Genomic DNA, 23,433 nt, shown 5'->3' on the forward strand with positions numbered 1-23,433 from the left:
TTCATGAAAAATATATCCACCCACTTCGAAAGAGATTAAATCCTTACATGAACGTGGTACTGGGTTAGTAATATAAAGAAACCAAATATTTCCTACATAAATCTTGCACATACTCAAGACACACAAAAAATGATAAATTTTGTAGCTTAGATGTCAAAAAAGCATTTGATTCTGCAAGAGTATAGCAACACACTGCTGTATATGTCTGTCTGGTCACTTCAGTTATTAACACAACAGGAAAAAGATTCTCCAACATATATACTTCTCTCTCTCTCTCTTCACATATCTCAACTTGTGCAGACAAATGCAACTTAACTTCAAAGCATAAACAACTTCACCTATGCAAATGGATCTATCTGTTCTGTGATTCTCCTTCTTACCTTTTAAACACTAACCCTTTTTTGCTTTCTAAGTATAACTTCTTCAAGCCCTTCCTTCACTTGCTGCTTTACTCTTTCTGAATGTATCATTAGTTTCTAACTTTGGAGCCTCACTTTCTTCACTCTGTTGTAGTTTTTTTTTATAATCTAATCTTTTTAGTTTCAAGTTGTTCCTTTTTGGTTTAGAGGGCTAGTTAGTAAGCAGCACAGTAGATCAAAAACAAAACTTGGTGAAGAGAAAAGAAAAAGCAGATTTGAGTTTTGGTTTGTGGCTATCTGGGTTTCTTAGTTCAGCATTAATGGGGTTATTGGTAGATGCAAAGTTGAGTAGTTCTCTTGTTTTTTTGTTACTTAATGTAATGTTAGTGTGTTCAGTGAATGGAATTGGTGTTAACTGGGGTACACAGGCCACACACCCTTTGTCACCAACCAAAGTGGTGAAATTGATGAAAGATAATGGTATTCAAAAGGTTAAGCTTTTTGATGCTGATCCTGGAATCTTAAGTGCTCTCAAGAAATCTGGGCTCCAAGTCATGGTGGGTATTCCAAATGACATGCTTTTTACACTTGCTAATAGCTTGCAAGCAGCTGAAAAATGGGTTTCCAAGAATGTTTCAGCACATGTCTCTTCTGGTGGTGTAGACATAAGGTAAACTCTATTTTTGGTACTATTGGTTTTTTGTCATTGAGTTTGTTCTTTGTGTCTGTTGTTTAATGATAAAATGGATGTGCACAAATTAAGGTAGTTTTTTGGTAGATGTGAGAGAATATTATGGAATAGAGTTTTGGTTATGTTCTATGTGTGACACATTTTATAAACAGAAGAGGACATGAGAGATTAAAAGTGAGACATTTTTTTCTACTATAAGGATGGAACTTAAGAGAATAGAACAAGACACTCCCTTTTATTCTGCCCTGCCACCAAATGTTATATAGTAAGCATCCATCGGAAATACGGATGAAAATATCTTACTAGCCAAATCTATCAATTTGGAACTGAGGTGAAGTCCATAACATGAAGTAATATCAGGTTTGATGGTATTTACTCTAATTGTGTTGTGTTTAAGGCAAGGACTTAGACTTGAAAAAAATTCATATAATGAAAATCCCTACAATTCTAACTCAACTTTGCTTTCTGATGCCATTTTCTGAATGATGCTCTGGTGCTTCTGCTGTCACTGGTTGACAAATCTAGACATTGCCCTTTTTGTGTTATTGGCATCCCTCAGTTTGTGCACCTTAATATAGGGAATATTCACCTAGCATCGCCGAAGATATACATCTCTAACTGTTGTATTAGTCCAAATTTTCACATATGATCCTTTGCTCTTTTTTTGCTGTCACTGATTAACACAATCTCTACTTGTTCCAATGCTGTTATAGAACCTGATTTCTCTTTGCTAAGTGATGATTTCTATAGATCTTACTTTTTTATTACATAATTCTTTTGGTTGCAATATTTCTCCTAGACATAAAGGTCTGTGTTATTTGATACATTCTACGATGCTTTCGAGAGTGGCGGTACTACACATTATACAATGTTAGAAGAAAGCATTGTAACCAGAACGGAAGAGACTTCAATGAATGGAAATTATGTTTTATTCTAGTTGTACTTGATTATATTCTTTTTTTCGTATGCAACGCAATCGTTGTTCTTGTATTCAATTAATGTCACCCTAACTATAAAAGCTATGCTCCTTTTCTTTCATCCAATGCATTTGGAAAATCACAGGTCTATGACTATGTGCTGAATGTCTTTTTCTTGTATTACCATCACTCAATGCCAAAACAGTGAAGCACATATATGATTAATTTTCTTAAATGAGGTCACTATTTTCATCATTACAAGTTATTTTCTTGTGATTTTTGCAAGGTATGTTGCAGTGGGGAATGAACCATTTTTGTCAACATATAATGGTACCTTTGAATCCACAACTCTTCCAGCTCTTCAAAATATCCAAGCAGCTCTCACAAAATCTGGTTTGAGCAACAGGGTTAAAGTGACTGTCCCTTTGAATGCCGATGTATATCAGAGTTCATCAGAGAAGCCTTCGGACGGCGACTTCAGGACAGACATCCATGACCTCATGCTACAAATTGTCAAGTTCTTGAATGACAATGGAGCTCCATTCACTGTGAACATATATCCTTTTCTAAGCCTCTATGAAGATGCCAATTTTCCCGTTGACTACGCTTTTTTCAACGGATTTCAGCCTGCTATAGATGACAACGGAAAAGCCTATGATAATGTCTTTGATGCTAACCATGATACTCTAGTATGGGCACTACAGAAGAATGGTTTTGGAAACTTGCCTATAATCGTGGGAGAAATTGGTTGGCCTACAGATGGAGACAGAAATGCTAACTTTCGATATGCGCAAAACTTTAACCAAGGTTTTATATCTCGCTACGCTACGGGAAAAGGGACCCCGATGAGGCCAGGTCCCGTAGATGCCTACTTGTTTAGTCTCATAGATGAAGATAACAAGAGTACTCAGCCAGGTAACCTAGGATATAAGGATAGTTGCCCCACACAGATTTTAACTTTTCTTGATACCATATTTATGGTCCTCTAAAGTGCCCAAGGTGAGGTGCACATTTATGTCTATTGATTAAGAAACCAATAGTTAATATAACAACTCTATGATTTCTTATATATGGGCTAACATATAATCACATTTTTCTCAATAAATTATCATATATGTGCACTCTATCCTCTAAGCTATACACACATTTTAGAGGAGTCACATACTTACAAAAGTTACAATAGTACTATGTTTTATATCGTGTGTACATATTAAATCCGGATAGTAGTAATATGTTATATTTTTAGTGCTGCATATATATATGGGTAAGGCTGCGTACATCTACCCTCCCCATGCCCCAGTAAGTGAGAGTCTCGGGCAATGAGTCGCTCTTATATATATATATACATGTGAGTGTGTGTGTGTTTCGCCTCACATCATAAAAAATTTCGGGTGTGTCACTGCAGGTAACTTCGAACGTCATTGGGGGGTGTTTTACTTCGATGGACAACCGAAATACGAGCTAAACCTTGGGTCAAATAGAGGTATAATAGGAGCTAGTGGAGTGGATCATTTGGCTAAGAAATGGTGTGTTTTGAAAGGCAATGCAAACTTAAATAGTGATGAAGTTGCACCAAGTGTGGCCTATGCATGTCAAAATGCTGATTGTACTAGTCTTGGTTATGGAACTTCATGTGGCAATTTAGATATTAAAGGGAATATATCTTATGCATTTAATAGTTACTACCAAATCAATGACCAAATGGATAGTGCTTGTAAATTCCCTGGCCTTTCTATGATCACTGACAAAGATCCTTCAGTTGGAAATTGCAGATTCAAAACCATGATTCTGACAGATTCTGTAGGGATACATGGAAGAATTGGGCCTCTAGGAACACTAGTGCTCTATGTGTTCTTGTTTTTTACTATGTTGTAATGTTTCATTTTAGTTTGCTAGCTTTTATAATTTATTCTTTGATGTAAAGAACTATGTATTTCATATTCACTATGTCAGAATGTAGCAGATGGATGAAAAACCATTAGGAGAGTAACTTTTTTCGAATCAAATATCTCTCATGCAGTTTCTTTCACGAGAAAAATATGTATGCATCGTCAATGTATGAGTTTTATACATTATCAGTGTATCATCTAATATTAATATATTTATAAATGAATGGTGGATGCTGTAGTGTATGTGTATAAATCTTTAGTGACAGTGTATAGATTTTACGCCCGTGTTTTATTTCATTAATTTTGTTTATAAAAATTTCATGAATCAAGTGATTATATTTCCTTATTTTTCTTTTCATTTTTTCAATAAAGGATACCAAGTAAGGAAACAAATAAAGTAATTTCGTATTGAAAAAACAATGTATTTATAAATCAAGAAGTCCTCCATTAAGTATCCAAATGTTTTCTCACTTGTTTAAAATTATTTAAACTATCCCTTATAATACTTTATAACCTAAAGTTTATAGCAAATTTATATATGTATAATAAATAAATAGATAACATAATTTTGTTTGGTATGAGACCTATAGTCATATTAATTAATGTAAACTAAGTTCAAAATACCACCTATATACTTAATAAAATTAGTTTTTCTATCCGACTCAGGGAGTTATTTTACCTTTTTTGGGTAAGGAATTAATTTCTTTCGGAATTCGTGATTGACTCTTTCAATAAATATCGCTATCAGAAATTGATTCATTTCGAAAATGATGTCTTATAATACTAGACCAACGTCTTGGGCTTCCATTACGTGTTAGGCAATAAGCATGTGCTGATAATTGAACGGGCTTCTTCCATTACATGTTAGGCCTGGGCTAAGAATTGAACGGGCTTTTATTACATGTTCGGCTAGGGTTTACTCAAACGGGTCGGGTATTACCCGGAATCCACCGATCCATGATCTTCGATTCCGTGCACGTTCTTTTCCCTTTCACTATTTCTTCTTCTTCATATTTTTCTTCATTATATTCTCTTACACTCTTCTCATGCACCAACTACAATACAAATTATAATTTCATCATAATCATCATCATTATTGTTATTATTATTATTATTATTATTATTATTATTAATTTTCATTTATATTATATCCGTATTTGTTGATACTCATGGATATGGAGAACGAACCAAATCACGAAACCGAAGAACAAGCTGAATTACAGGAACATGATCAAGAAGAAGAAGAAGAATTGGTTGCTAAAGTTAACAAGCTTATGGACAAAATCACTTCTTCCATTGATAACCCTAAACCCACTGTTCTTCACGCACTTGCGTCCATTCTTGAAAATCAAGAGTCTCGGTATCTATATTCTCTTTGTTCTCATAATTTATTAAATTCCTCGGAATTTCAATTACTTTTTATTATACTTTTTTGGTTATTAGTAAGGTGCGGTTTAGTATTTGTTTTTTTATATAAAAAATACGGTACAATGCACGAGACTCACACTTAGTGGGAGTCTGAAAAGGGCGCAAAAGCTTAAACTGTTTCAACTATTTGAACCGTGACCTCATGGTTATTGAACAACAACCTTACTTTTCAAATTTGAACCCATTTGTTATATATATATTATATAAAATATTTTGGAGTAATTTCTTAGCTGTTGGTATTGGTATAGCAGTTTCTGGAGTGAGGCTGTTTATACTGCTTCACTAACTAATGATGATGTTTTACAAATATAGAAACTTAAATTTTGATCGGTTAATTGAGAGTGTAGTAGGAAATTTGGAGTGCCAATAATATCTGTTTAATTTAGGTTGTCAATTCTGATTACTACAGGGTTTCTTCCCCATTGATGTAATTAAGGTTTAATTTAATAATTTGTAATATTTGCAATGTAGATACATGGAAGAGAATGATCATTTTTCCTCAAGTAATGGACGTGCTGCTCATAACATTGGGCGTCTTGGGAGTATTATCAGGGTATTTTTTTATGTCCATGATTCTATGTGTTGTGTCGAATTTTTAGATTATGAGATATTAATTTGGATCTTCCACTATCTACAGGAAAATGATGAGTTCTTCGAGTTAATATCTTCTAAGTTTCTATCAGAAACAAGATACTCAACTTCGGTTCAAGTTGCTTCTGCCAGACTTCTCCTCAGCTGTTCCCTATCATGGATTGTAAGATTCTCTTTTCCTGCTTTCTTGGGTTACTTTCATTTCATTTTTTCACCATGCATGATTAATGCTTTCAATCTGATCGACTGTAAATGGACAGTATCCTCATGTTTTTGAAGAACCTGTAATAGAAAACATCAGAGATTGGGTGGTGAATGATAATGCTAGAGTGTCTGCCGAAGACCAAAGTATGAAGCATCATCCAAGGAAAAAGGAGGTCTCTGATTCTGAAATGTTGAAAACATATTCTACTGGTCTCCTAGCTGTGTGTTTGATTGGGTATGCTGCTCATTTCATAGGCTAATTTTTTTACCTGTTCTGAAGTTTGTCTTATTTTGTGTGTAACTTCAACCTTCTAGGGGGTTATCCTGTTTATCCCTATTTGTTCAGTTCTCATTTCCTTTGTTTTCATATGATGTTTGGAATGATCTCAGTGGAGGTCAAGTAGTGGAAGATGTACTGACATCTGGTTTGCCAGCAAAGCTTATGCGTTATCTACGGTTACGTGTGTTAGGAGAGACAAGTAGCACTCAGAAAGATATTGGTCATTCATCAGAGAGTAGGCATGCATCTGGGAATACTTCTCTGAGAGGTAGAGATGATGGTCGCAGTAGATTTCGCCAGCTCCCAGAATCTAGTCATTTAGATGATACAAGGATGACTGACGAGAGATCTTTAGAAGACCAAATTCTTGAAAGGGGTCCAGATAGAAACATTGGTGAACAAAATTGCCAAAATAATTCTTTGGTAGGTGGTGAACCACCTGATGAGCTGGGTGAAGATGGTGATATCTGCGACGTAGATGCTGATGGGGAGGATAGATGGCACTGTAGAGATACACATGATGGAAGGACAAAGTCTAGTGAGCATGATGACAATGTTAATGACTCTTCAAGGCGTCGTTCAAAATGGGGAAGATCCCGAGGGAAAGCAAGGGTCAATGAAAGTACTGTAGAAAGTGAACCCGTTTTGTCATCTCCTGGCTCTGGTAGTCGATTAGGTCAGGGACGAAGTGTTCAAGATAGGAGCATATCGAGGAATGTTGGTGCTAGGAGGGTGCCTGATTCTAAGAAGACTTTTGCGAGGGCCACTACTGAGGCTTCACTTTTGGAAAGAGATGATAATGATGATTGTTTCAAAGAATGCCAAATCGGAAGTAAAGATATTTCTGTTTTTGTTCGGAAAGCTGTCCGAGCTTCTGAAGCTGAAGCTAGATCAGCCAACGCACCCGAAGAAGCTGTCAAAGCAGCAGGCGATGCTGCTGCTGACCTTGTTAAAACTGCAGCTTCAGAGGTATGCCGGAATCTTTCAACTTTTTCTCAAAACATAAAATTATACTTTTTGTACACACACACACAAACATATATGTCAGTACTTTGCAATTTAACTCAAATGGAAATGTATTTCATTTCTCATATATTTTCAGGAATTTAAATCAACTAATGATGAAGAAGCAGCTGTTTTGGCCGCTTCAAGAGCTGCAGCAACTGTTGTTGATGCTGCATCTGCAGTTGAAGCTTCTAGGTATGTTAGGATATATTTATGAAGTTCATCTGAGCACTTACATGAACAGTTGCCACAGTATTTCTTTTTGTTCTGGTAATAATCTTTTTGTTGGGTTGGTAGCAGGAGCTCCATCGGCATCAATTCTGAGACAGAGAATGTGAGTTGCAGAGAAACAGACTCTGGTGAGGATGTTGAAGATTACTTCATCCCAGATGCTCAATCACTTGCAATGTTGAGGGAAAAATATTGCATTCAGTGTCTTGAATTGCTCGGAGAATATGTAGAAGTTCTTGGCCCTGTGTTGCATGAGAAAGGGGTAGATGTGTGTCTTGCACTTCTGCAACAGAATTCTAAAAACCAAGAAGCCTCCAAGGTTGCCTTACTGTTGCCTGATGTCATGAAGTTGATCTGTGCTTTGGCAGCTCATAGGAAATTTGCTGCACTATTCGTGGATCGTGGGGGAATTCAAAAGCTGCTTGCTGTCCCTAGAATGATTCAGACGTTCTTTGGCCTTTCTTCTTGTCTATTTACTATCGGTTCTCTTCAGGTACTCATGCTGTTTAACTGTCATAATTATTAGCTTAGAGTCTGTTTGTAAATTGGTTTTTGGAGGGGAAGGGAAGGAGCCATCTCTCAAGTGTATTTGAAGCCTCTCAAACCTTTCCCATCCTTCAATTACCCTCCAAAATCCACCTCGCAAACAGACATGTAGATTCCTAATATTGTTTATGCATCAAACCTGGATATATATCTTCCTCATTACTAATCTTTCTACAATGCTATGCCATTTTTTCTAACATAAGATTATTATTTCAGGGGATAATGGAACGGGTTTGTGCTCTTCCATCAGATGTTGTTTATCATGTGGTTGAGTTGGCTCTCCAACTCATTGAGTGCAACCAAGACCAAGCCCGGAAGAATGCAGCATTGTTTTTTGCTGCTGCATTTATCTTCAGAGCCGTTCTTGATGCTTTTGATTCCCAAGATGGATTACAGAAATTACTAGGCCTTCTAAATGATGCTGCTTTGGTAAGATCTGGAGTAAATTCTGGAGCATTGGGCTTATCTAACACAGGGTCACTTCGAAATGATCTGTCGTCTGCCGAAGTGCTGACATCATCTGAGAAGCAGGTAGCCTACCACACCTGTGTTGCTTTACGACAATATTTCAGAGCACATCTCCTCTTATTAGTGGATTCTATTCGTCCCAACAAAAGTAATCGTAGTGCTGCTAGGAATATTCCAAGTGTGAGAGCTGTGTACAAGCCGCTTGACATTAGTAATGAGGCTATAGATGCAGTATTCTTACAATTGCAAAAGGATCGGAAGCTTGGTCCTGCATTCGTGAGAACACGTTGGCCACCAGTTGAAAAGTTCTTGGCATCCAACGGGCATATTACTATGTTGGAATTGTGTCAGGTAAAACATTATTAGTTTGTGCATTCCCTTTATCTTGCAATTTATATATTAATTGTTCATTTCTTTGTTTATAGGCCCCACCAGTGGAGCGATATCTGCATGATTTACTTCAGTATGCTCTGGGTGTTCTGCACGTTGTTACATTGGTACCTAGCAGTCGTAAAATGATTGTAAATACAACATTAAGCAATAATCGTGTTGGTATAGCAGTAATTTTGGATGCAGCAAATATTGTTGGTAGCCATGTGGACCCCGAGGTAAGTGTCATGTGGTCATGTGGTAACAATTTATGTAGTGTTTTTTGTGCATGTAGTAAGAGAAAGTCTTTTAGACTTTTGACAGTGATTATGGTAATATATGCATCTCATTTTTGTATGCATATTCTATGCATTTCAGATAATTCAGCCGGCATTAAATGTTCTAGTCAACCTTGTTTGCCCCCCACCTTCAATCAGCAATAAACCGACTGTAGTTATGCAAGTTCAACAGTTTTCTTCTGCCCAAATCACGAATGGTCCTCACTCGGAGAGTAGAGATAGAACTGCACAAGCCAGTCAGTTTGACCCTAGGGAGAGGAATGTGGAAACCAGTGCTGTAGATAGAAGCAGTGCTGCAGTAAGTACACAAAATGTTAATAGCAATCCACAAACTCCTGGTCCCTCTGCAACTTCAGGACTGGTTGGGGACCGTAGAATATCTCTGGGTGTAGGAGCAGGTTGTGCTGGCCTTGCTGCTCAATTGGAACAAGGATATCGCCAATCAAGAGAGGCTGTTCGGTCTAATAATGGTATAAAGGTTCTTCTGCATCTCCTCCAACCACGCATATATTCACCTCCTGCTGCCTTGGACTGTCTTCGTGCTCTATCATGCCGAGTTTTGCTTGGATTAGCCAGAGATGATACAATTGCACAAATTTTGACGAAGCTTCAGGTGAACAACAATTACTGACTTTCATTGAACTCTGATTGCATCCTGATTAAATGGGAGGGAGCTGGTAATTATCAAGCACATAAATTGGGATAACTCTTCTCAAACTTTTTATTTGTAAATCAGTTTGGATTATGTTCTGATATTGGCATTAATAACAAATATTTTACTTGTCAAATATTGTTAAAAGTTCAATATCCTGATTTTGTGAGGGGTGTTCTAGGTTGGGAAAAAGCTATCTGAATTAATTCGAGATTCCAGTAGCCAAACACTGGGAACAGAGCAGGGTAGGTGGCAAGTTGAACTTTCACAGGCTGCAATTGAGCTAATTGGGGTGAGCATCTCTTCTTTACAGAACCTGACGTTTATGTTTCAATTTATCATATTTTGAGTAAACTTGTTGCAGATATATGTTGTGTTTGGATCAATGTTTTTCATGTGCAATTCCCTTATCTCAGTTTTCAATATATTGTCCTCCTCCTTTTTTTTGCTGCAAACACTTCAAATATATTTTGTTTTTCAGTTTGGGTCTTTACTTTTGTCCATGAAACTTTAGGTAGTAAACATTGGTCCTACAAGATTTTTGAATCATGCTTCTAAACGTGTTACAAATCTTCTATAAAGTAGAGGCATATTGTCCAGGTCTTCACTACCAATGGTAACAAAAAAATGCTATAAAGTTCAAGCTTAAAATTCTATGCTAGAGTCACAGGTTCAGCATAGACATTGTGTTGGATTGAATGGTATTAAGGTTTTTGGTTGTCAGGGACATTAATTTATAGCTGTTTATAGCTTGGAGAAAAAAATCATATTTTTAGGTGCTTTTTTCCTTTCAATTTAAATTAGAACTCTCTATTTTTTAGTATTAAAGGTTTGAGAATAGTTTCTCTTATTGAATACTGTATTTTTTAGTTGTCCATGTGTGACTCATAGGCAAAAGAAGAGAAAAGTAATGTACATGTTTGGCTCTAGGGTTTAGGACTTAAATGATCTACCGATGCTGTCACACACTTTCAATCTGGTAATTATCTTCTGGGATTGGTTCTTCTGTCAGCCTTGTTTGAGATCTAATTAAGTTTCTTTTTTAAAACCCAGAAAATTAGGTGTCAGTTTATGTTGATCAATGTTTGGTAATCTTGCTCAAGTAAGCTACATATATAATCATCCGTATGTGAAGGCTGGTTGATATTTTGATAAATTGTATTTTTAGATTGTGACTAATTCGGGGCGTGCAAGTACATTAGCTGCTACAGATGCAGCTACTCCTACCTTAAGGCGCATAGAAAGAGCAGCAATAGCTGCTGCTACTCCTATTACATATCATGCAAGGTATTCATGTTTTTTACCATTCATAATTTTATTATAGAAGTGCAGCCCCCCACCCCTCACCTTGGCATTTTTTCTTATTGATCTGTGTCCTTTCCCCCTCTTTTTCAGGGAACTTCTGCTTCTAGTTCATGAACATCTGCAGGCATCTGGATTGTCACAAACTGCTTCATTGTTGCTTAAGGAGGCTCAGTTGACTCCTTTACCATCATTGATGGCTCCATTTTCTCTTGCGCAACAACCTAACACACAGGAAGCTTCCTCAATACAAATTCACTGGCCCTCTGGTCGTGCTCCTGCTGGATTTCTCACTAACAAATTAAAGGTTAATGCTAGAGATGAGGACACTACCTTGAAAATTGATCCTGTCTCTGCAAAGAAAAAATCACTGACTTTTTCAGCTTCTTTTGGCACTCATTCGAGACATCAACATTTTGATTCTCCGCAGTCATCAGGCAGAAAATGGCTTGGTACAGGGAAAGAATCTTCAGAAGCTAGTATAGTGGAAACTCCTGAATCTTCACTAAAACATAGTAGTGATGCTGTATTTAAGACTCCAATGTTGCCATTGAAACGTAAGTTATCTGATGTGAAGGATATAGGAATGCTTTCATCATCTGGAAAGCGACTGAATGTTGGGGATCAAGGACTTCGTTCTCCTATTTGTTCGAGTGCAATTCGTAAAAGCAGCCTGAAGACTGATGCTGTTGGGTTTTTTACACCAATTTCTAGCCTAAGAAGTCAACAAAACCGTTGTACAGCTGACCATGTGGATGATAATCAATACAGTAACTCAAATCCAGGTCAGATGACACCATCTTGCCAAGTTTTCAGTGACATTCAGCTTAACAACCCGGAGCGCATAACATTGGATTCTTTAGTTGTTCAGTCTCTGAAGCATCAGCATCGCCAATGCCCAGCCCCTATTACCACTCTTCCTCCACTCTCTCTTCTACACCCGCATGTTTGTCCTGAACCAAAGCAAAGCCTTGACGCCCCTTCTAATGTCACAGCTCGTCTTGGCACACGTGAATATAAGTTTATGAATGGTGGAGTTCATGGGAATCGCAGAGATCGCCATTTTGTTTATAGCCGGTTTAGACCATGGCGCACTTGTCGGGATGACGCTGGTGATTTGTTAACATGTGTTACCTTTGTTGGGGATTCCTCTCATATTGCTGTTGGGAACCACAATGGAGAGCTCAAATTTTTTGACTCCAACAACAGCAGTGTGGTTGAGAGCTTCACAGGTCACCAGAACCCTTTGACCCTTGTTCAGTCTTTTGTTTCTGGTGACAATCAGCTATTGCTGTCTTCAAGCTCCCAAGATGTTATGCTGTGGGATGCAACGTCAATTTTAAGTGGCCCTACCCATTCATTTGAAGGGTGCAAGGCTGCCAGGTTTAGCAATTCTGGCAATGTTTTTGCAGCCTTGTCATCAGAATCTGCACGACGGGAAATCCTCTTGTATGATATCCAAACATGTCAGTTAGAGTTGAAGTTGTCAGATACACCTGAAGCTTCTATAGGAAGGACTCATGTTTATTCTTTAATTCACTTTAGCCCTTCTGACTCAATGCTGCTTTGGAATGGTGTCTTATGGGACCGACGGGTTTCTGGCCCTGTTCATCGCTTTGAACAGTTAACAGACTATGGGGGTGGAGGTTTTCATCCTGCTGGCAATGAGGTATGCAGAATCTTGCATCTCTTACCTAGATTTTCTGTCTACTAGGTGGTTTTTTTGACGTTTTTATTTTTCGATTGTAATTTTTTTTATCCAGGTTATTATAAACTCTGAAGTCTGGGATTTGCGCAAGTTCAGACTACAACGTAGTGTACCTTCATTAGATCAAACTTCAATAACATTCAATGCACGTGGTGATGTAATGTATGCAATCTTAAGGAGAAATCTTGAGGATGTGATGTCAGCAGTTCACAACACACGTCGTGGCAAGCATCCTCTCTTTGCAGCTTTCCGCACATTGGATGCAATCAACTATTCGGACATTGCTACTATCCCCGTGGATCGCTGTGTTCTTGATTTTGCTTCGGAGCCAACAGATTCATTTGTTGGGTTGGTTACTATGGATGACCAAGATGAGATGTATGCATCAGCAAGAATCTATGAAATTGGTCGCCGGAGGCCAACTGATGATGACTCTGATCCCGATGATGCGGAAAGTGAGGAGGAAGATGAGGACGATGAGGACGATGATGATATTGACATAGATCCTCTCTTAGGCCCTGGTTTTGCTGTGGGCAGTGAGAGTGACGCCGATGACACAAGTAACGATGAAGACGATGACAGTATAAGTGACATTGGTGAAGATGGAGATTTCATTTTGGATGATGTAGACTTTGATGGAGGAAATGACATGTTGGAGATTGTGACAGAAGGTGATGAGGATGATGATAGTCAAGGATATGAATCTTTAAGTAGTGATGAAGAGGATTATGTGAATAATCGTAATCGCTTTGGTTATTGACTGTTAAACACAGGCTGTAATTATCATTTCTTTCTTCATCATATTCATTTTTGAGCTTAAGATATATTTGTTTGCGGCTCAAAATTTTGCTGTTACCCTTTTACATTATGCCCCATGCGATCTCACTATTATTATTACTATGATTTTGATTTAAGGTCAACACCGCAATTGTGTATATTGTTTCAAACCCATAGTTTTTGTTGAGAACGCTACAATATGGACTTATACAACTTTTCTGCCACAGGATGTGTTGGACCTAAAACTTAACAATTTTGTTTTCCTCATTCTCATTCATCTTTACCCTTAATCCTAACCTCTTCTTCCATTCCAACCTGAAACCACTCACAATCTCCAAAAGTTGTGGCAAAACCATTCCCGTCAAGTACGGTGACACTACCATGAAGTCCCTTGCGCTTCAAGCCTCCACCATCAATGGCCTAGTACTCCTCTAATTCATCGACCTCCACCCTGAGATCAACCACTAGCTCTCCCACCTTAACATTTAGGCCATCTTTCGTGAGTCACCTTCTGCATAGATGTTGAACCTATTGAGATCGTCTCCATGATCCTTGAATGGAAGGGTCAATTGAACCTTCGTCTCACTATTGGATAGTTACCTCCAAACAGCATGCCCTATTCATTGACAACAATCACTTTTCGACAATAGCATCAGTGACTGCAAATGAGTTCACGTAGCCTTACGACATTAATGTTGATACTGTGGCAAGTAAATTGGCATTGACATGGGGAGAAGTTGATATTGTTGACCAATGTGGTAGGGATTAGAGGATGAGGATGGCCCCAATAGTTTGATGAAGGAGTATTATCATAGTCATGTCCCACGCTCTTTGCTTCTTGAGGTTTTGATTGGTGAAGGTGCTATGTTGCATTTCTTGATATTTCTATGGAAACGAAGCTTGCAATTTTAGTCATTTCTTAATGCAAATGTACCAACTGGTGATCATGGGGATAAGAATATTTACAAGTCTTTATATTGAAAATTTCTTGTCAATCATTGTTAAGCACTTGTCTAGTTAGATTCATAACTAGTAACGTGCATTTATGTACAAATGAAGACTTCAAACAAGAGATTGTACAATGGAGCTAATACACCAAACTAAAAGAAACAAATAGTAGCATAGATGCATTATCCATCAATCTGTAAATATTATATACCCATGTATTTCAGAAATTTCACGGATCACACTATCAGTTCATGGATTCCAAAACACAACAGGGAGAAGCCAAAATGAAAATTCGTATCATCCTAGAAAGAATTTTTTCCCTTCAAATTCCACAAAAGTTGATGACAAGCATTCGATACCACTGTTAGCATTGAATCGTAGCAAATTTTTAAGTTAGACTAAACGTCCATTTTGGATCCTGAAATTAGGCACCTGTTTGATTAATTCCTGAAGGATGAGAATTTCTCACTTGGTCTTTATCAGATCAATGTCAGTCAATTTGGGACACCCCCAAATGGAGAGTGATGAGACATGTGACTTGATCCTTCATAAACCAGGTGAGGGGTTCCGAGAAACTAATTTTACGGTGCTTGATCTTTCAGTGAGACCAAAATAGAGGTTAGTCGCTAAGTTAATACTAGGCCTAAGTGGACTCTGGTAAACCTGCCTTCCCTTCTTGCGCTGCTTCATCGTCTGAATCAGATACAACAACAGAGTCTATGGCAGAATTTGGTGTTGGTCTTTGTCTCAATCTTTGCTTTGAAGTCAAGCCTCTGCTTTCTAGAATACAATGGCTAGAGACTCCAGCTAACCGCATACTGCAGCGAGACCCCTTGGGATGATAAGAAACTGCATTGCTTGAGTGTGTTTCCGGATTGCCCTGCTCACTATCATCAGCATTGTTATCCTCCTCGGAACTATCAACATGATACTCAATTTCGCCAGGATTCTCAATTTCATAACCAGAATCATCACCGTCAGTATCAGATATCTGGAGCATGCCCCCTTCGGAACCACTGTCACTAGAAACATCTTCTCCATCGGATTTAACTTCTAACCCTTTGTTTCTATCTTGGTCAGAGCCTGGAGATACTTTCCTTTTCCTGAACATAAATTAAAATGTAGAATGAAAAAGCAGATTCAGTAGATAAGAACAAATAGTATGTTATATTTTCAACGCCATGGAATTTTTCCTGCAATTAGAATCCAAAGATGATGGCTTAAGCTTTCAAATCTGGCAACAATGAAACAGCAAAGTGAATATGATCTTACCGCTATTTCTGAAAATTCTTCAAGATTGGAAGCAACAGATTCCCATTTGAAATTGATGGGGGGAAGTGATAAACATTCAATTCCATTAACCTTTGGATTTGAGACTGACGTGATTCTTCCCCTGTACAATCTGTGACTCTGACATTTTGCATTTGCATCATACCTAAAATGGACAAATTCAGACAGATCAGCAATGATGATTTTAAGGTTTTGAGAATCTTAAAAAGAATAGAGGTTTGAAACATATTCAAAATTACCAATATGAAGTGCCAGTTCCATCCCTTCCTAAGGCTTCTTTGCGTATAGAAGTGATATGAGTTCCTTCTTTTAAAGCATCATTTATGTATGACACAGCATCATGTTGCTGAACATAAACAAGCATCAACAAACCAAATAATTGGATCAGACAAAATTTAATTTAAAACAACATAAGCTATAAGAAGATTATCTTTTCTGCAGTGTGCAAAATGTAGCATATGTATTAAGGGAGCAAAAACTTGAAGACACAAAACTGAAGATAAATTACATCAGCTCTAACTTCACAAAGCGCTTTCAGCAGAAGTAAACGGTCTGATGAATCAAGTTCCTTGTACTTGGATATCTCCTCTCTGCACAACAATTAATGACAACTGTTATTTTCATGTTATAAACCATTATTGTCAACATAACATGATAACTATATCTCTAAGTACCCTTTGGATGGCATGAGTGGAATCTTCCCCACAGCAACCTGTAGCAAACAGCCAATAAGCACATGTGGATGAATTGGAAGAAAAAACAGACAAAGCAAAGAAATCAGGCAGTGACTCACCCATTGCCACCATGTAACCAGTTTCTTACATAGTACAGTCACCCATTTATCAGGATCATTCAGTGTTCTATTCACTGGCGGTATACCCTAGCAATAATACAAAAACAGAATTCAAGTTTAGAAGGAAAGAAAGAATGGACCAATGTCTAAATAATGATAGGACAGGAAGCAATGGACATAAAAATATAAACCATGTAATAGAAGGGAAAAAGTTCAGATTGATTTTATGTTAGCAAATCTACAGCATTATTCAACCTCCTCACTGAATACATATTTGCCTTACATGATGTGATCTTAGGAGCAAGAGAAAAATGTTTATTTGCCTTTAATGCATAATTGTTGGATTTGATGGGACATTGGATCATGGTGTAATGCACTTTTTTGGTAATAAATATTAATAATCCAATGATGCAACTAATGAGGTCAATACATTTATTTGGCTGTTAGCCCAACCGTACAAGATGGTAGAATGAGCTTTTAAGTATGATGATCTTTCCTGATTAAGAAAATGTAACGTTTAATTCAACGTATACTGATGATTGTTTCTGTTAACTAAGATTAATCTGAAGCTGTCAGGTTCTTGTTAGAGAAAGAGGGTTGTGCACAAATTGCTGGCACATCATCCATCATTGATGTGTTAATCATCAATAACTTGTAACTAGTCATAAACAAATGCCAAATTTTACATTTTGCACATGGCATCTTCATCCATAGAAAAGATATACCATTACTTGCAGATTCTGCCCATATATCAATAATAATGTTATTTGCACAGCTCAACTTGGTTGTCAACCCCAACAACATCCATATTAAGAGAAGACTGTAGAGGATAACAATTACCCATACTTATTATCTTTCATCCCTTTTCCCAACACAGAAGTTGCCCAGGTTGACGAATAAATAGAGTTGTACAAATGATATAATTGATATATCAATTGTGAACAGTGGAAGACAACTTACGTAATAGTTTCAGCAAATAAAAATGTTTTCAAGACAAGGGACCATCCTCATAGGAATGGGCATGTCACAACTATGCACCTTTAAAAGAAAACACAAGTACTCCATTACATAATAGATATGTGAAGGAATAGCAACTACAAAATACCCGGGAAAATTTAGATGTTCCAATGCATGTAGCCATGTGCAAAATATTCATGATTTGTCAAAATATTTTCTTTAAATGAGCAATTAAAGTTTGTGTTCTGATCAATCACAAATCTTTGGTACATGGACTGGCACATAAAAAGGGACAACAGATTTGATCCCAAAATACCCCAACAATAACAAACAAACCATTCAAAAGCTAAATCATTTTTAAAGGTTTCACTTATATTCTAGTTTTTTCTGTCTCTACGTGTAGATATTGGGCTACGTTCAATCCAATATACTCTCCTTAATGACAATGCTACGGATCGTCTCCATGCATACCCAAAACACCTCAGCCGATATTCTCCTATCATTATTACAAGGTGCTACTTCAACATTCTCTCTAATGGATTCACCTTAATTCTATTGATAATATGTAAAAAATCAAATAGCAAGTAAATTACCGGAAAACACATACATTTGCATAAATAATGGTAATAAGGTACCTTCAGAAGTTGAATATGAAGCTTAGCAAGTGAAACATCAGGCTTAACAAGCCCTATCTCTATTTCTTCAGCGGAAGCCTTCAAATCTTTACCAAGTATTGGACTAAAAACCTTAAATCACAAAATTACACTATAAAATTACCAAAATGTCATGCACTGGAAAATTCACTTTGTTCTGAATGAGAGTTATGTATAAGAAAAACCGTAACCTAAAACAACAAATTCTAACAAATGACGGCAAAAAATTAAAATTCCACGACATAATAAAACGAATTTGAAGAGAGTCTTACTTCGAGGAAATTCAGAACAGAAGCGAGTTCCCATCGGTTACGTAGCTTCAGAATCTCAGCATTGACGAGATTTTCTTCGCCGCAACGACGTTGTTCTTCTACGCTATGCATTGTAACAGTGCCGAACGAAGAGTGATTGAGAAAGTGAGAGATGAAAAAATAATGAGAGTGTTTTATGTGTGAGATTATTCACAACTTTCCCGCCTAAATCGATTTTTTTACGCTTTATTTGAGAATCGAAAGTGTTACATTTTTCTGGTTATTTTCATGAATCGCGCCTTTTCCGCTTTTCCATTTTCATTTCCTTTACATTTGAAACGCACCGTATTGTCATTTTGGATCTTCCAATGGGTTAGGGGTGAGTACGACCTTATCCGCTCACTCGATTTGATCTCTATGGTCAGTTTTCATTGAATTTAAGTTCGTCTTCAAAAAATAGAATCGTGTAATATTTAGGATCAACTACAGGATAAACATGATTCGACTCTCATTATTCATGTTTATATGTGTATGAGTGAAATTTCTCTCTAGTACTAAAGAGGAAAGTGCATCAATCAATAGTAAGTGAAAAATATCATTTTTACACTTTTGTTCTTTATATACAAATGTAATATTATTTTTACCTAAAGAAGTGTAAAAGTAACAATTTCCTCTTGTGGTACTCTAAATTAGTCATTTTCTATGTACATATTCAATTGAGTACAATATAATGACAATTATTTGACCTAAAGTGGATACTCTGTTTTATTGTGACAGTCTATCAATTAGTATGATTCCATATTCTTAGTTGTGTTTTTCAATGAAAAATTATATATCTTCCTACTAAATCTGCATATTAATACTTTTACCCACAATAAAGTGTCACAATGTAATATTTTATTTTACTATGAGTAGAAGAATGTATAATAATGATATATCATTACTGTTTTTCAATTGTTATTACTAATTATTTAGGACATTTTTGTATGAATGATTTGTTGTTATAATGTATATATTATTCCCTATATCATTCTCTAACTTTCATACATCACACATATTATATATGTAAAAAAATATATACATATATCAAATTCATATGTTAAATTACATATTAATATAAATAATTAATATTTAGAATATTTTATATATATATGTGTTATATTTATTGAAGTCTAAAGTTAGATTTGAGTTCAAAAGCTAATTCATATGATGTCCACCTTAGGTAGCATCCATATTTAGGGTTAGGCTCATGTTTAACAAATAATATGATCAACATTTAGAATTGAATAAGAGATAAATATAATCCAATATTTGCTCAATATGAATGACAATTAGCAAGTGCCATAACTTTCACTGGTTGTCCATATATGTGCCTATTTGTGGTTACCATGGAGATAATGAATATTTATGTAACATATTTCTAAGATTAATTATATATTTATGTATTTGTAATAATCAATATATATAAAAATAATTATTAAATGAATAATATATCTAATAAATTATTGTATGTAATTTAATATATGGGTACTATGTGATGAATATCATCATATTCATCTAAATATAAACTATAATGGTGGGTATGCATGAATTCAATTATTTTTTTGTCATTTCCAAATAAGTATGAGATATAGGATTAATATCTTTTAGAATATCTAAGAAAAAAATCCATTTAAAAAATAAAATAACATATAATTACATACAACACCTTTATTCTTTTAATTGTAACAATGTGACATTCTTATTTTTAAAAACAAAAAAAAAATTCCTTTTCATCCATACCAAAGATGAACCCTACTTAGAAAAATCCATTTTAAAAGATATTGTGAGAGTTTCATGTCCATTTTATTTTATCAGATGTTTCATTACATTGCCAGTATTACTTGACAAATTAATATAAGAATAATAAATTACTATTTGAAAACATTTATACATTTATCAAATTGTTAAACATATCGTATTCGAATATAAAATCATAAAGTTTTGTTTCCTTTATAAAAAAACCAAAGTCCCAAGAGAAAAGAAACAGAATTTGTCTCTAAAATATATACTAGTTAAATTTCTCCTATACTTTATACTCTATATTCTAATAATCAACTTAGAGCATTCTTTATAAATCTTGTGCACTTTCACGCGAAACTAAGAACATTTATTTTGTGATATAATTTGGTACCTTTTAATGTAATAGTGTTCTATTGTATTCTAGATGATATAATTAGTGTCAATATGAAATTAACTATCAGCATATTAATTTATTTCAAATTCCCTTTTAGTAAGGTATTAAGTTCGAGTTTTGTGGATGAAAAAATATTCGTTAAGAGAGTTAGTCTCACATACTTGTGAATGTTTCTCATTTCAAATATAATTGTCTTCAGTAGTACGTGATACATGTGGAAAACAAAAAAATTTATTCTGGGTCAATCTAATTCACAATTACTCTCAATATATAATATACATAACTTATATTCATTAGTTTACCACCTACAAAAATGTATTATAATATTCTATTATAAATATTTAAAGACAATGATATAAATGTCAACACAATATCATACCCATCCCAAATTTTTTATCACATTTATTTAAAACAATTGCATTTAGTAACTATCCACCTAAATTTCATTCATTATCTAACCAAAACCACCTTCTCAAAAATAACATACACCTAAAAAATTCTATCCGGGTTCAATTTTTAGGAACAACTGGTTAGAAGAAACAACTATAAGCCCAAAAGAAATTCAAAATAGATGAAAATATATTTTTAGTAATACTAAGTTGAAGATTCTCATAAAAATATATAAGTAGGACCCATATTGAATCTGATTTATTATGCTATATTTTATTGCTTAAACACCACCTAGATAATAATAAATTACAAAACAGTGATGCGTACACCCTGTTTGGGTAAGCACGCTTTGTTCTACATTTTTCTTTCATTCCGCGATGACCAAAATCCAATAAAGCTACTCGCTCCGATTCAGTGAAACACTATCATTCATTCATTCATTCATCGATTCAAATCATTCATAACCGTTTCTCATGGCGACAAAGGAAACGGAGATTCTCTCTCGCCTCGCCGTTAACCACCTCCACCTCGCTCAATTCGAACCCTTACGCGCCGTTCTCCTCGCTCTCCGCACCCGAAACCGCGACCTAGCTCGTCATTTTCTTCAAACCATTGTTTCCCGATCGGCAAGGTTCCACAACGTCCTTTATTCATCATCTTCACTTTCGCCTGCACTTCTTACGTATCTTTCAACCCTTGAATTGTTGCAATTCGATCACGCTTCATCTGCTTGGAGTTTCGATACTGAAACGCTGCGTTTACGTGCGGAGTTTCAGTTACTGGTTCAGAACCTAATTGACCTAGTTGATGGTGATGGTGGTGGTGAGGTTAGGAAGGTTTTGGATGTGGTTTTGGAGTTAGGTGTGAAGAGGCTGAGAGTGGATGGTGAAATTGAGAGTGTTGTATCTGTTGAAGAAGGAGAGTTGGTGTGTTTGAAGAAGTTGATTTTGGATCATGCGAGTGTTTTTGATGCGCTATGTGTGAACATTCATAGGCAGATTCGACGGTGGGAGTGTGAGGATTCGGGTTTAGCAGTTACTGTGAGTAATGAAGGTGAGAGAGGTGAGAGTTCTGGAGTGGAGTTATCTGAGGAGGAAGAGGATGTTAGGGTTCTTGGAGGGATACAGAGGATTAATCAGATTGTTCATTTGGATGCTATGAAAGAGAGTGTGAATGTAGGTGATGCAGAAGGGGCAGTTTCTCATATACGTTTTCTTCATTTTGATTATGGAGTGGATCAATCCGAGTACCGGTATGTTCATTTTTTCACTCCACTTAAAAATTATCTTGTGAGCGATTTAAGATATTTCTGGGCAAATTACTTAATTAATCACTTATTGAATAAGCTTTTTCGACAAGCTTAAAAATAGCTAATAGGAAAATATAAGCTATTTTCATAAGCTTGTGATTCACATGCTGTTCTTGTAAGCTCAAATAAGTCGTTCATCAATGTGCACAATTGGATGAGAAATTTGAACTCTATCTTGCTTGCGATTGAATCACATGTATCTTATTTGATCTTGATTCCATATATAGTTATATATCTCGCAAATGTATGATATGAATCTAGATCAACCCCCGAAACATAAGTTTTGAGGTAGTGAGGGATGGCTGGCAAGTGTCATGTCACTGAAGTTTTAGTTATTTTCGTGAAGATGGAGGTTGTTCCTATGAGTTGATATGATTGATTCCTTCAGGTTGTCAGTGAAATTACATTGAGCTCCCCTGACAGGCCCAATTCTGATATTTTATAGGCCTTAGGCCAAAAAGAAAACGAGAGCCCCTAATTTATCAATAAAATTTAACTGTGAAACTTTTACACCAAAATTTGAACAAAAATTGGGGACCCATACAAATTGGAAAGTCGAAATAAAAATGAGTATCCCTAATTTATAAAAATAATTAACTATGTGAAACTTTTACACCGAAGTTTGAAAAAATGAGGGCCCATGTAAACCTTGAGGACGTGAAGTACGTTTTCTTTTCTTGTCGAATTATAGTTACGTGTTGGGGATTTGAGGTTAAGACTTAAGACCCATAGTAGTATTTTCTAACGTTTTGGCCTCTTTCTAAATGGGCATTGGGCGACCGCCCTCTTTTCCCACCCCAGGGTTGGCCTTATCCCTCGAGGTTTGCTTGATTAAACTTGTCATCTCCTATTTCCAAAAGCCACACTTGAATTGTTGTCGGTTTAATTTGAATCACCATTCCTTTGGGGAAAGTTAAGTATACCTATAACATACATCTCAAGGGAGGTTG

The 23,433-nt window shown here is 36.1% G+C and overlaps 4 protein-coding genes across 7 annotated transcripts in view; 3 read left to right on the forward strand and 1 right to left on the reverse strand.

Annotated features, from left to right (window-relative positions):
* On the forward strand, positions 137–3,957 carry LOC109327200 (glucan endo-1,3-beta-glucosidase 5-like). Its single transcript, XM_019560269.1, has 3 exons — positions 137–1,029; positions 2,254–2,882; positions 3,373–3,957. The coding sequence occupies exons 1-3, from the start codon at positions 680–682 to the stop codon at positions 3,840–3,842; spliced, it is 1,449 nt and encodes a 482-aa protein (XP_019415814.1). The 5' UTR covers positions 137–679; the 3' UTR covers positions 3,843–3,957.
* LOC109326707 (DDB1- and CUL4-associated factor homolog 1-like) lies at positions 4,947–13,886 on the forward strand. 4 transcript variants are annotated; one of them, XM_019559462.1, is made up of 15 exons: positions 4,947–5,216; positions 5,756–5,837; positions 5,922–6,038; positions 6,136–6,314; positions 6,470–7,328; positions 7,462–7,559; positions 7,662–8,088; positions 8,358–8,960; positions 9,035–9,217; positions 9,357–9,552; positions 9,622–9,890; positions 10,111–10,221; positions 11,098–11,216; positions 11,325–12,900; positions 12,995–13,886. In XM_019559462.1, the coding sequence occupies exons 1-15, from the start codon at positions 5,026–5,028 to the stop codon at positions 13,697–13,699; spliced, it is 5,715 nt and encodes a 1,904-aa protein (XP_019415007.1). In that variant the 5' UTR covers positions 4,947–5,025; the 3' UTR covers positions 13,700–13,886. The 4 variants fall into 4 exon arrangements, with proteins under 4 accessions (XP_019415007.1, XP_019415005.1, XP_019415003.1 ...); XM_019559460.1 differs by having other exon boundaries at positions 9,357–9,426; positions 9,460–9,890; XM_019559458.1 differs by having other exon boundaries at positions 9,357–9,890.
* LOC109326414 (DDT domain-containing protein DDR4) lies at positions 14,791–18,961 on the reverse strand. The gene is made up of 10 exons (XM_019559097.1): positions 18,630–18,961; positions 18,340–18,450; positions 16,748–16,834; positions 16,629–16,666; positions 16,463–16,544; positions 16,194–16,300; positions 15,937–16,099; positions 15,820–15,857; positions 15,204–15,767; positions 14,791–15,128 (listed from the first exon to the last, which is right to left on the reverse strand). Exons 1-9 carry the CDS (start codon positions 18,738–18,740, stop codon positions 15,308–15,310), a joined length of 1,197 nt encoding a protein of 398 aa, XP_019414642.1. The 5' UTR covers positions 18,741–18,961; the 3' UTR covers positions 14,791–15,128; positions 15,204–15,307.
* The window catches only part of LOC109326630 (protein DDB_G0276689), a 33,225-nt gene continuing 31,287 nt past the window's right edge, over positions 21,496–23,433 (forward strand). Inside the window, exon 1 of the mRNA XM_019559343.1 lies at positions 21,496–22,426. Within this exon, the coding sequence (XP_019414888.1) occupies positions 21,648–22,426 (779 nt within the window). The 5' untranslated portion in view covers positions 21,496–21,647. The remainder of the gene's footprint in view (positions 22,427–23,433) is intronic.

The sequence above is a fragment of the Lupinus angustifolius genome, chromosome LG14 (assembly GCF_001865875.1).
Source record: "Lupinus angustifolius cultivar Tanjil chromosome LG14, LupAngTanjil_v1.0, whole genome shotgun sequence".
In the NCBI taxonomy this organism is placed as follows: Eukaryota; Viridiplantae; Streptophyta; class Magnoliopsida; order Fabales; family Fabaceae; genus Lupinus; species Lupinus angustifolius.